Raw genomic sequence first — 13,528 nt, forward strand, 5'->3', positions numbered from 1 at the left:
GCAATCTTTGTCCATAGTCTTATTACTTCCTGGATCAATTATTGCAGCTGCCTCTTGTTTGCTCTTCCCAATAAGTCCCTCCATAAACTTCAGCTTCTTCAGAATTCTGCAGCTCAGGTCATAACTCGTACTCCCTTAAGAGACTATATTACCAATTCTTCAACAGCTTCACTGGTTGCCCATAGAAGCCAGGATAAGCTTTAAAATCTTAGTTCTCACGTTTAAGTGCATTCATAACCTTGACCCTCCTTATCTCTGTGATCTGCTTCATATCACCACAGTTTCCCGCTCTCTCAGATCTTCATCTACCACTCATCTTCTTGTTCCTTCTGCTCGTCTCATCACTGTGGGGCACAGAGCTTTCAGTCGCTCTGCTCTGGAGCTCACTTCTTTCCAACTTAACAAATATAGATTCCCTTCTCTTATTTAAGTCACAGCTCAAAACCTACTTGTTTAAACTGGGTTACTCGCTTTAATACAGATCCTACTTGCTGTCAAATCTTGTTTATTTGTTTGTTTGTTTTTATTTGTTGTTTTTTCATTTTAATTAATTTTAATCTACTGTTTTATTGATATCTTTTTCTCTTTGTAAGGTGACCTTGGGTTTTAGAAAGGCACCCTCAAATAAAATGCATTATTGTTATTATTATTAGAGGTTTCCTCCTGTAAAAAGGGAGTTTTTCCTTCCCACTGTCAGCAGAGTGCTAGCTCATAGGGGTTCGTCTGATTGTTGGGGTCTTTCTGTTTTCTCTGTATTATTGTAGGGTCCTTATCTTAGAGTATACAGTGACTTAAGGCAAATGTTGTTGTGCTTTGTTGCTATACAGATATCAAAATATATATTTTAAATTGAATCTCACATGTTTATAGAAGCAGAATGTCAACCAGTATTCAATTGATTTTGTTTGGTGTTTATTTCTGATATAATTTTCTGATGTCCGGTAACCCTTCTGGGGGGCACATGCCACACCCATTTGTAAAATCCTGGAAACACCTCTGCTCATATTACATGATTTGAGTTCTTTATATTTCTCAAAATTAATCTCCACTTACAGACTAGATTCCTCTATGTTCTCCTCCTGCTTCTTTCTGCAGGTAGTAGCATAAAGTCTGCATTATTCATTATTGCCATAGGAAGATGGTACACCTGTATACAACTCGAACTCATGAATGATGCATCACATCTTTATGGCGCTGCGGCATCTATACAGCGAGTGATGGGTGTGGCTGGAGTTGTCAGATGCTGCACAGAAAGTAATTATACTGTAGATGTTTTTAAGCCTCTGTCCAAGGGAGAGTTGTTCATGTTGCTCTTCACATCGACCAACTTCCGCACACGCCGCTCGTCAGCAACACTACAAATTTACTTGGACTTTCTCTTGATGCTGAGAATTATAATTCTCTTTAGTCCCTCCTTTAAAACAAGAATGTGGCTTTCAAGGTACTCTGTGTATTGTGTCAACATCAAGGATCATTAAAAGCCATGAAATTAGTGACTCATTGGTTTCACTGTAATAACAGTGTATGTTTAGCTATTCTAATAACAAGCCAATCAAATGTCCTTATGCAGTGAGGTCAGTGGTGATCATAAGACAGAGGGGGTCAGACAGGCCTGTAAAAACTAAACTGTGGCCGTCCTGGGGGCCTCTGTGGGATGACGCCGTTCATCTGAAAACAAACTTTGCTTCAGTTGCAGATGAGCTTCCAAATGTGAAGTCAGGCTTTATTTACAAGCAGCTGCAGCCAAAAGTTCTGTTTCATCATGAAAGGATCAGCGTGAAGTGTTACTGAAAGTTTGTGACGTTATTTCAGTTGTACTTGTTTTGTTTCAAGGGGAAAAAAATCACTGCCTCTATAAATAGATGTTTAAAAAGACCGGCCAGTGGGTGAATTCGGTCATCTGGACAATCCTGTGCTTCAGCTTGGGGAAGACTCTGTTCTTTTCCAGTGCACAATTCAAGCTCCATAGTGATATGGTTGGATGAGTATAGTGTGGAAGAACTTGACTGGCCCACACAGACCACAACCATATCAAACACCTTTGAGATGAATCAGCATGAAAACTGCAAGCCCGGCCCTTTTGTCCAACATCAGCATCTGACCTCAAGAATGTTCTTCTAAATGAATGAGTGAAAATCTCCACAGTATCTTCAGAAAGCCTTCCCAGAAGAGCTGAAGAGCTCCGTGCAAGATACAAACTGTCTGAAGACATCAGCAAACAAAAGCTGAAGAGTTAAAGGTGAACGGTGCATCATCAGGCCCGCTGAGAGCGTGCCCAGGCTGGTCGGACCCTCTAACAGAGTCAGAATCTGAGTGAACAAAACTGAGCGATTAAGTTGCCTGACGGGAAGACCGTTAAAGCAACATGCAACATCACCATGGCCTGAACAACATCAAGCGCTTGGAACTGACCAGTTTTACATACGTGATGAAAAAGAATACATGTTTTTAATGGGATTCTGCAGCGGTGCAAATCAAAGCCACAAAGCAGCGTGTGGGGCAGGAGCATCTGGTTATCGTTGTCTGTCTGGTTACTTCACATTAAAGTGACTTTCCCGATCAAAGCTTTTGTTCTCAGACACAAACCATGATCCATCTTAGGGATGATCATCAAAGTTGATACACAAACCATATATGTAAGCATCACTTTCTAAAATCTTTGACAATGGTAGCCTTTTATAATTAGCATTTTTTTTGGATGTAACAAAAATCTTCTTGGAAATACTTTTTTTTTCCACAGTGCCTTCTCCGCATCTCTTCCTCAAATCATAAAATATTTATGCATCTGCATTTTTTTTTACTTAACAAAAAGCAAACAAGCTTCTGTGTGTGTGTGTGTGTGTGTGTGTGTGTGTGTGTATGGGAACAAAATGCCAGTCCCCACACGTTTGAAGGCATTTTTGAGGCTCAAAATGTGGTTTTAGTGTCAGGGTTACAGTTGGGTTATGGTTAGGTTTAGGCTAAGGATTAGGGTTAGGCATTCATTTTTGATGGTTAGGGTAAGCGGCTAGGGAAGCATTATGTCAATTAATTAAGATATAAAAATGAGTTTGTTTGTGTGTGTGCAAGACAGAGAGAAAGATGGCTTGACGAGCAGGTTTTATTTAAAATTACTAAACAAAGATTCCTCCACCACAAACATAAAAGAACAGAACATTTTCCCTGTGTGTTATATAAACTTTGACTTACATCATAATATGGGATGTTACTGTAGTCACCTGCATGACTTCAATTTATTTGCCATCAGCAACGCCAAGACTTTAAACTTTACATTAAATATTTGACCTCTTGAGTCAAAGTCATATAGCCTTCCCCTTTAGAGGCTGTTCTTGATTATCTCAGCCTGGCTCATAATTACTCATTTTTTAACCTTAAGGACACATACATATGATCATTTTTGCTTCATAAAAATTTCTCAGTGCAAGTTTTACAACTTTGTGTTTTTAACACAGAGTGACACCCGCTAAACCCAATCCAGTCAGCATGGTAATCAGTAATCACAGTTACGTGCTTGTGGTTATTGCAGCCTGGTTGTACCCCAGTGTAGTCGAGCGTGGATGAACTCATCTCCAGTGTTTTTCAGATAAATGTTCTGATCCTGTGAACTCTAGTTTTAAGAACTTCACCTAATAAGCGGTAAAAAATGTTGCTCATGTGCTGTACTATCAGTATTATTTTGACAATAAGCCAAACCAGGGTTTGTGTTTACACTGCATTGTTGTGCCCGTGTTTAGACACAGAAACGGTAAAAGTCATTAGTTCAAAAGTGGAAGATGTACATTTCATTCATGAAATTTCTTTGCCGCTTATACAATTTTGGTCACATGGGGCGATCGTGGCTCAAGAGTTGGGAGTTTGCCTTGTAATCGGAAGGTTGCCGGTTCGAGCCCCGGCTTGGACAGTCTCGGTCGTTGTGTCCTTGGGCAAGACACTTCACCCGTTGCCTACTGGTGGTGGTCAGAGTGTCCAGCAGCCTCGCCTCTGTCAGTGCGCCCCAGGGTGGCTGTGGCTACAATGTAGCTGCCATCACCAGTGTGTGAATGGGTGGATGACTGGATGTATAAAGCGCTTTGAGGTCCTTAGGGACTAGTAAAGCGCTATACAAATACAGGCCGTTTACCATCTTCCTGCAAAATATTAAAACAAATAAAATTAAGATGTACCAAGCCAAGCTCAATGGGGAAGATGTGAGGTCTTATATTGGGAGGCTACAACAAAAGTTAGAACAATGACCTCTGTCTGCTGACAGCACTGGGTATTTTAACTGTGTTATCTGCCACAAGGACCGTCCAGCTGCCTGTACATAAAGCAAAGGGTTTATCAAGCTTCTGTGAGGTTAGAACTTCAGAATCTGGATCAACATACCGGCTATCGTCACCTACTTTTGTAAAGTCAAGTGATATTTCCAAAAGCCTGTCTATATTTGAAACTATTTATCAATTTCTCAAGCTGCACAAGCTCAAACTTTGTCCCATCATGAACACCATTGCAGGATTCTTTGATGAAATAGAATTTCACAGCTTTGCTTTCAATTTTCTTCACTTGACTGATTATTTGGCTGAGTCAGAGTTTCTTGATCCTGACTATTGTCTGATTGAGATGGTGCAACACTTGGTATGGGTTGGCTGTCACTCACAAGTTCCACCTTTACCATCGGGGGTTTCAAATATTTATCACGGTGATCCTGAGATGGCGATTGTGAAGGGAGCCGTGGGGAAGAGCTGGGTGAATGTCGAGGTGAGTGTCGTGTGAGCTGCAGTTGCTTCTTCTCTTCGAACTCCTTAGCGCTAACCAGGGGGACGTGTATCTTTTCAGTGCGATGGAACAAGTTGTAATCCACCCTGTAGCTCTTCCTGCCGACTCTGATCATCTCCTGGAACAGCTGACCCCAGAGGATCTCGTTTGGAGTGTAAGAGGTTCGCGTCTGATGCAGAATTCCTGTGGAGTCATCTGTGTAGGTAAATGACACAACCAGTTCAAAGTCTGCTCTCTGCAGATCAGCATAAGTCATGGAGTACAGCGGGCTGCCAGGTTCAATCTTGTGATAGATGGTGGTTGGTGTGGCGAGGATGATGTCCTTCTGCTGGATAACCAAGTCTTCATAAGTCACATCAACTCTCCCAGTGGCGTGCATCGTACTGCGGACTATCTGAGCGGTAGCTGTCCCCTCCACCAAGTGGTACCTGCGGAAGTCCCCAACTCTCCAGGAAAGATAAATGTAACCATTACGAAGGTTGATGACAGCACGGTTGCTGAAGCCCACCGTCTGCGCCCTCTTTCTGGCCGAGGCCATTTTGGCAACAGCAATTCCAATGACGAACGTATCAATGAAGCAGCTCATGACGTCTTGTATGGTGACAATGATGATGGCATGCATGCAGTTCTCAGACATTCCTCTGAATCCGTAACCAATGGTGGTCTGAGTTTCGAGCGAGAAGAGGAAAGCGGCTGTGAAGCTGCGGACTTCAAACACGCAGGGTTCAGTGTTGGGATCCTTGATGTCTCCATTAGCGAGAGCGATGACCCAGAAGAGGATTCCAAAAAAGAGCCAGGACAGAATGTAAGAGAGAGCAAAGATCAGAAACATCACCCTCCATCTGATCTCCACCAAGGTGGTAAAGATGTCGGTCACAAACAGCAGCCTCTCCTCAGGAACATGGCGGAACATGATGTTAGAGCTGCCTTCTTTACGTACGTAGCGGTATTTGTTGGGTCGGGGTCCATTTTCGGTCTTCATGGGGATTTCATCAGTGCGGCTCACAGACGTATACTGTCTGTGATGCATCTTCCAGAGGCTGCAGGGAACATATCAAAGATATCATATACAAAAATGCAAAAACAATGACAAAGACAATAACAGATCATTCTTTGATGTTGCAAGGTGGTTAGTACCATGACTAGAAGGTTCCTGGTTTGAACTTCTGCTCGGTTTAATTGGTGAGTCTAAATATTTTTAGGAGTGGATGTGAAAGTGAATGGTTCCCCATGGACTGCCTGAGATCTATCCCACCTTAAGTCCAAAGTCAGCTTGGAGAGTCTTTGTAAGGGATAAGCAGTTAAAAAAACATATGGAACGATGGATATTCTGATATTGTCATTGAATAACCACTTAAGTATTTTTTAAAGGAAAGATCCAACCATAAACCATCGTTTGCATTATGGTTTTAAAATATGAGAACATGTTGCTTTCCCTGCTCTTACCTTACTTTAAACAGTATATTTGAATTTTTTTGGCCTGTTGGGCGGATAAAACAGGATATTTGTGCAAATCAACTGTCTTCAGGATGTTTTTCTTTGGATTAATCTTGAAAATAGCAAAAAAATTAAATTAAATGATAATAAAATCATTTGTTTGGGGGTTTTTTTAAGCTAGAAAGGCTGGATGTGTCATGGTCTGTGGGAGTGCCTGGAGGGGTTTTCCTTCTGTGGCTGCTGAGCCATCCCTTGGGGGCGGAGACTTCAGTGCTTCACCTGAGCCTCATCTGCGAGCAATCAGCGGGAGACCTACTTAAGCTGACTCAACTGGCTCCTCTTCATCAGTTTGTTCTACTCTTCTTGGTGATAAATGACGTTTACTCTTCGTGGTGGTCCTTGTGTGATTTATCTCTTGGAGTAATTTCTGTCTTCCCGTCATTCAGCGGAGTTCCAACCCTGGCTTCACCTTACTTGGACAGTCTCTGTCTCCCAGCCTGCCCTCAGACCTCCACGCTTCAGCTTGAGACCCTCCAGACACTTTCCACGAACCTATCTCCCCTCCCCTCAGTGATACTAACCCGGTCTGGCACAGTAAAGCAAACAATTCTTCAGTTTCTAACGATCAAGCTCCAGTTTTCTCTTCAGACTATAACTACCTCTCCCTCTGTTACAGAATATTCCCCCGGCTCTCTGACCTCTTCCCCATTCCTGCAACTAGCCTTATTGGGCCTCCCTCATTACTTTAGGTCACTGTTCCAAATAAATATCACTGTAAAGCACTCCTCGCCCGTGTTTGTCTGCGTTTTCGGGTCCACTTAACTGGGCAAACCTTTCGGTTCATGAAAGTATCTCCCAGATCGTATCTCCCATAATAATCGTATCTCCCAGATCTTTAGAATTTACCTCCTAACTAACTTTGAATCAGTTCCTGACAAGAGTGTTAAAATCAACAGCTTTCTATAGTTTGCCACTTTGGACTGAGAGCTGTGCAGTTGGTATTGTAGTTAAATTGACCCAAAACCTGAGTGAAGGTCATTAGAGTAATGCAGGTCATGACAATTGGAGCCAACAGACAGACAAGCAGACGGGCAAGTCTGCAGACTGAACAGCCGCCGTCTGATGTCTGACCTAAATCAGGAGTCCAAAAATTGTGACACAAAAATGCACATTTTTGTTAAGGCTCTAATTACACTTCTGCACATGCACCTGAAATATCCCCATTTATATTCAGCTCCATATCCATGTTCAAACTGCCTCAGGAGAGTAGCAAAGTGCTAGATAAGAGTCGATCCATTTACTATTACCATTCATAAAGACAAACTGAATTAATTTTGACTCTACTGCTTATTAGCTATTGAGTGTTTTTGGTGTCACGATTAATTTCTGACAAGAAGCAGAGATGTGATATACATAAAGCTGTTTAATTATTTAACATCCTCATTTGGAACATCCCAAAGGGCTTTTTACTGTGAGAGAAAAACGCCCGCCCTCTTCCATTTTCCACTTTCTCTCTTTCCAGACTCTGATGCTGGAGGAATCAATTAAGAGTGGAGGTCTCCCTGTATTGAAACATCAGTTGGTAATCTCCAAGGTTATGTCATTTGTGTGGTATTTTATAATTTTGTCTTCATTGTAGATTTGTTCTGAAGGTGTATTTTTAGGCAGCAATATGGGAATGTTTACCATGAATGATCCCACTTTTCCTGCTATTTGTGTTAATATGTTTAATCCTAATGGGGCAGTTGCCTGGAGATACAAAACTCACTGCAACAGTGCTTGCTCGAGCTGCCACTTCTTTTAGCTTCTTACTTAGTTTTTGTTTAATAAGCCATTGCTAAGGTGATGGCATTCATGCACCTTCAGGCAGTAGTGGAATAAATCCATTAAAGGCTCATCTATTACGGTAATCATCATTAGACGATTAAAAGTTCTGAAAATGCATCAAACAGAAGATTTCATGTGAATTGTGCTGTTTTATCTTGTTTTATGCCACAGATTAATGTCTTTTGCACATATTTCCATGCAGAGTTTTGCTGCTGTCCAAAATCAATGGCCCAAGATCCTTTTTTTTTCTGGGTGGAGGTCAAAGTACTGTCAGAGGGCCAATAAAGGAAACACCACTGCATTGAACTGGTCAAAGTTAGCAGGGGAAAAATTAATGTGGAAACTGGAATAGTGTCATGGTGCGATCACGGGCAGAAGAAGGATCAATCACAGCCAAACCACTGAGAGCATCCTCTACGCCCAAAACAAATGGGTTTTGAATCACCGCTATCTGACTGAGTGAACCGGGCTCCAGTCACAGACTCCACTTTCTTCTGGCCACAGTGAACATCCCCACTGCCAGAGCATGGAGCTCGCTCCATGAGGTCATAGAAACAACGTCCTGTTAGCTTCCCATAATCCCTTCCTAAATACCCTGATAATACAAAAGGAGAAAAGTGCAGCTTCCTACTGGAAAGTAACTGACACTGAGTTACTGTTGCATTTGTAGGTTATCAATTTGAAATCTAACTTTTAGTTCCCATGTTTTTCAGAAAAGTGAAGGCAGTCATCGAACGTTCATTAAGATGTGCCAAACGATTCATGTATTTGATACTTTTCTTTAGTCGTATAGATTTAAGCTTCCAACAAATACTCAGTTTACATGAAACAAAGTGAAAACCACGTTCGTTACTGAACACTGGTCGTTTCAGACTTAGATACAGTAAGTCAGTCCACCACTTTGGTCCATACCAAGATCTGTAAAACAATTTCAATGACTGAATAGCTGGACTGCTAAGATATTTATTCATTTTTTTTAGATATTCGTTGTGTTCAAATGAATAAATCGGACTTTATTTTGGTAATCGTGCTGCTTTTTTCTTTTAGCAGCTCCAAGTCTGTCAAACTTCTCAGTGATTCTCTGCAAGATCTCAGCGTTTTCACTGAAGAATGTCCACTCTCAGGACTAGTAGCATTCATAGGCTTCAGTACATGAGTCCTGACTTTTGCTCTCGAGCTGCATGATACACATTATTAGGTATACATATATAAGTTGCAGGGTGCTGCAGTGGTTATCACTGCTACATCACACCAAAAAAGATTCTGGGTTTGAATTCAGTGGCCATCGTGCTCCTTTCTGTGTGGACATTTTGGGTGCAGCACCATATGCTACTAAAGCTACAGTAACTAACTGCCAACTGATTGTGGAGTACACATTCTTTCTGTAGTGAGCATCAGTTGTTGGGATTCAAGATCCTTTATTTGTCACATGCATAGTTATACGAGTACAACACGCAGTGACATGTATCCTGACACGCTCCTCGACTGTGCAAAAAGGGAGAGAACATTATATACATTTAGTGACTCTATACAGGGGGACATTATGTGCAGTAAGTAGCATTATACGCACTGGGCGCGTCACTGACTGGTCTCTAGGCATGCTTCACCAGGGTTTAGCAATAATTGACTGCCAGCAACAACTCGCTAACTGTTTGGGAAATACCGCTTTGTCTCTTGTGGCCCGTGATTGGCAGTCAATCGCCCACCACTCTCAAGGTCTGTGTGACATTGAGTGCAAACCAGGCAGAGTAGTGCCTATTTGCACTACTCTGCCTGGTTTGCACTCAATGTCATTTACCCTTATATTGTATATTGTATAGCTTTCTTGTTATATGTAAAATTGTATTATATTATTTAATTTTTTTTACTTTAAAATATTTTACTTGCATTTTTAATCACTCTTATATTTAAATGTTCATTTTCTATTTTATCTAGGGATTGAGAGTAACGAAGTTTCTATTCTCTGTATGTCCTGTACATGTGGCAGAATTGACAATAAAGTTGACTTTGACTTTGACTTTGACATGACCTTAGATTAACTGATTGGCTGTAACTGGCTGAAAGTATGATTGAGAGTATGAATGAGTGTCTTTGTGTTAATTCTGTGATAGACTGGTGACCTGTCTAGGGTGTACCCCACCAAATCCCTGCATTGGTTATGCAATTTAAAAAAATAATGGACATTTATGGTGCATATTAATCCTGGCATAAGAAAGATAACGTGTGTATGTTAGTTATGCTGCAATAGGCCTGCTGAGCATTTCCTGTTCACTCACATATTTTTATTCCCCTTTGCATTTAATCATCAGTTATTCTCAATATCAATATATCTCTCCCTCCCCTCAGCCCATCCTCTTGAAAGGGAGTTTTTCCTTCCCACTGTCGCAAAACTGTTTCATACAATCACCCGATTGTTGCGGTTTTCCCTGTATTATTGTACAATCTTTATCTTATAATAAAAAATGCTTTACGGTGACTGTTGCTCTGATTTGGTGCTGTGTAAATAAAGCTGATTTGAATGTAAAATTTCAGAAAAATTTCAAATAAAAAAAAATACAAATTAAAATGAACATGGTAAACATCTTGTTGGCCACGTACACAAATTGGGAAAATGCACATTAGATTTAGGTAATGTACATCTTCACATGTTTTGCAGCTACTGTTAAGAAATATTTTTTCTTCTCCTTCAGTCTAGACACCAGGACACGATGAAAACGAATCTAACAACGAATATTAAATGGAGTCATTAAAACTGCTCTTTAAGAGTAACACAAGCAGACAAGTTCAATTAAGATACTTTCATCTTGTTTCATGTGGTCAGCTAATAAATATAATTACTGCATTATTAATTTGACATTTCTTAAGGTGATGTAAGTGTTGTCAGAGTGAATTTGATCATAACAGGAAGTGGAATGTCAGGCTATGAAAAGACCTTTTAATCAGGGCCCAATGTGTTTTTAAATGTTTCAAGATACTAAGAAAAACAAAACCTGTTGCAGTCATGCGATGAATATACTGTACTGTAATCTGAGATTGCTTTGTTTCTCTAGGAAATGATAGACAGTCGGAATATTCTTAGCAACGACTACAGCGGCATTCAGACGGGCCTCGCAGGTCCCTGTGAGATGTTGACTCATGAGGTTGGGCTGTTTTCACCACAACCACTTTGCTTAATTCTGTGTTCTGTGTACAAAACACAGCATCACACAGAACAATCAAAACACATCCTGACCTTTGGCATGACGTTTCCACTGCACTCAGAGTTATGATACTTTATATTCCTGAGGTTTATGTCATTATCTTTGCAAACATTTTTGATAGCATCCTTTTGTGTTCTAAATTTAGCCTAAATGTCTAAGAATCAAAGGATGAACTCTGGGAACAACTTGGGCAATTGGCTTGTTTCCTCTCTTGCTCGGGGCACTTACAACTCCATTACATGCTCACTTACTGCAAATGACACTGTGCCACCCATTTGCGGTTCACTGAAACAGAACCGTGTATACGGGTGGCTAGCTCAACTCTACCCCGGAGCTTTCTGCCACCTCTAATGACCTTCAAAGCCTCCAATCTTTTGGGAATATTTCCAGCTCCCTTTAGACTTGCATTCAGTTGTCATTGAGCCTTGCTGCAGGAGGTTTAGTGCCTGAAGTTTTTAAATGCACAATAAAGGATGTTGGTCATTTTTAAGCAGCCCACTCCTGAAGGTTAATGGTTTATTCACGCTTCAAATACCACATTAACGAAACACGTGTTTGGATTTGTGTTCACTTCATCGGAGATAGTTCTTCATATTTCAGTATATTTCTACTAATTCTAGTTTCTACCATCCTATTACAGTGTCATTGTTCAGGACTTATTTTTTTTAATTGTAGACCTGGGTAATTTAATTTAAATGTGTTGTGTGACTTTTAAATTTTGCTACAACTGCACGATCTTTCTCCATAACCGGCATGACCTTTGCAGTCTGCATTCTTGCTTGTTTGAATGTTCAATAGACACATATTTATAAAACAGTCAGTGCTGCTGTGATGAGCCGTGCCACCTCTTACATTCACCTCATCTCTTTACTTTTGAAATTAATTTCCTGCATCGCTTAAAACACATGTGATGTTTAAAGTAACCCTCCAGGCAAAATCAGATTTCGTTGTGAAACACGAGTACAAGCATTACTTATCACCTTGACCACATCTCGTCATGTACTTTGTTTTTTTTAAACAGCCAGGCGTCGTGTTCCTGCTCGTACTACTGAAGCTCAGATTACCAATTGTTCTGCGTACTTCTTGCAGTAGAAGTTATTCATCTAATTATAAGAGCCTCAGGCAACCAATAGGTAACACCAGTGCTTATATAGTATACAGTAGGGAATTAGCTAAATGGGCAAAGACGTTTTACCATTTTTATCTAGTAGAATAAATTAGTTCTTTTATTCTTTGAAGTCTCTAAATCCATATTTAATGTCAGTTCCATCAGGCCTGCAGATCAGTTTGACACTCTGACACTGACATTTCTGATTAGCAAAACAGTAAAAATATAAAGACTTGACAGATCAGTTCTTACCTTTCTGTAAAGTTAAATGCTGATCAGAGTGCAGGACTGTCTGTACCTGGGTTGAGAGGTTCTCCGAGCAGCCACCTGCTGGAATGAACCAGCCCACTCGCCACTGTAAAAAACAAAGATTAACACCTCCCTTTAGCATCTTGTGATGTCACACAGGCAGGTGAGCATTTGTAATTTTGAAGGTGTGTCTATGCAGAGTAAGGAGGGCAGGAGTGCGTACATGTAGATACAACTTGGGCTTCGCACATGTTTCTGTTTTGCATGTCCAGATCAGTTAATACAATGCATACAGCTGAGTGCAAAAGTCTTGAGCCACACCTTATTCCTTTTGTTCCATTCTGTCGAGATGATCCCACACTGCTTTAATAACACTAAAGTGTTTCAGTTATTGGCATATTAAAAGAATAAGTCTCTGATAATCAGATGCTTTCCAGATGATATTGCATGGTGGATCACAAAATCACAGTACTTTTCTGCTCATTGTTCCGTTAGTTTTTGACGACGTCTCCAACACCACTGACTGAAATGCAGCCCATGACAGAGCCTCCACTGTGTTTCACAAATGCTGTTGGACCTCTCTCCTCCATGCATGTTGATGATGACTTGAAACAGAAATTAAAAATTTGGATTCATCGCTCCATCAGACCTGTTGAATCAGTTTAGAGAGCATTTCTGACGAGGCTTTAGTGAACATTAGATGGATCAGTTTAAGGGTCAGATATTCAGGTCTCTCAGGTTTTTGAAGAACCTGATTTTTTGGTATTGTTCATCTGCTGTAGATGGTACTTTCTACATAACTAAACATTAACATTTTATATCTGTCTAAAGACAATATTTTTTAGTTTCACACATTCTAAGACAATTTAGAAAAATGTGTAAAAAAATACAGGTAAGATTAGTGCTTGAGTAACCTTGATATGCATCTGCAAGCTGCTTTGCAACCCAAGTG

At 40.6% G+C, this 13,528-nt stretch overlaps 1 protein-coding gene across 1 annotated transcript; it reads right to left on the reverse strand.

Annotated features, from left to right (window-relative positions):
- Positions 1–4,122: 4,122 nt before the first annotated feature.
- On the reverse strand, positions 4,123–12,649 carry kcnj16a (potassium inwardly rectifying channel subfamily J member 16a). Its single transcript, XM_005725702.1, has 2 exons — positions 12,580–12,649; positions 4,123–5,795 (listed from the first exon to the last, which is right to left on the reverse strand). Exon 2 carries the CDS (start codon positions 5,783–5,785, stop codon positions 4,529–4,531), a length of 1,257 nt encoding a protein of 418 aa, XP_005725759.1. The 5' UTR covers positions 5,786–5,795; positions 12,580–12,649; the 3' UTR covers positions 4,123–4,528.
- Between the last annotated feature and the right edge of the window lie 879 nt (positions 12,650–13,528).

This window comes from Pundamilia nyererei, unplaced genomic scaffold (assembly GCF_000239375.1).
Source record: "Pundamilia nyererei isolate P.nyererei 1_Seehausen unplaced genomic scaffold, PunNye1.0 scaffold00017, whole genome shotgun sequence".
Classification (NCBI taxonomy): domain Eukaryota; kingdom Metazoa; phylum Chordata; class Actinopteri; order Cichliformes; family Cichlidae; genus Pundamilia; species Pundamilia nyererei.

Excerpts from the sequence above, each read along its gene's own strand:
- kcnj16a (XM_005725702.1), bottom strand. The coding sequence starts at position 5,785 with ATGCATCACAGACAGTATACGTCTGTGAGCCGCACTGATGAAATCCCC.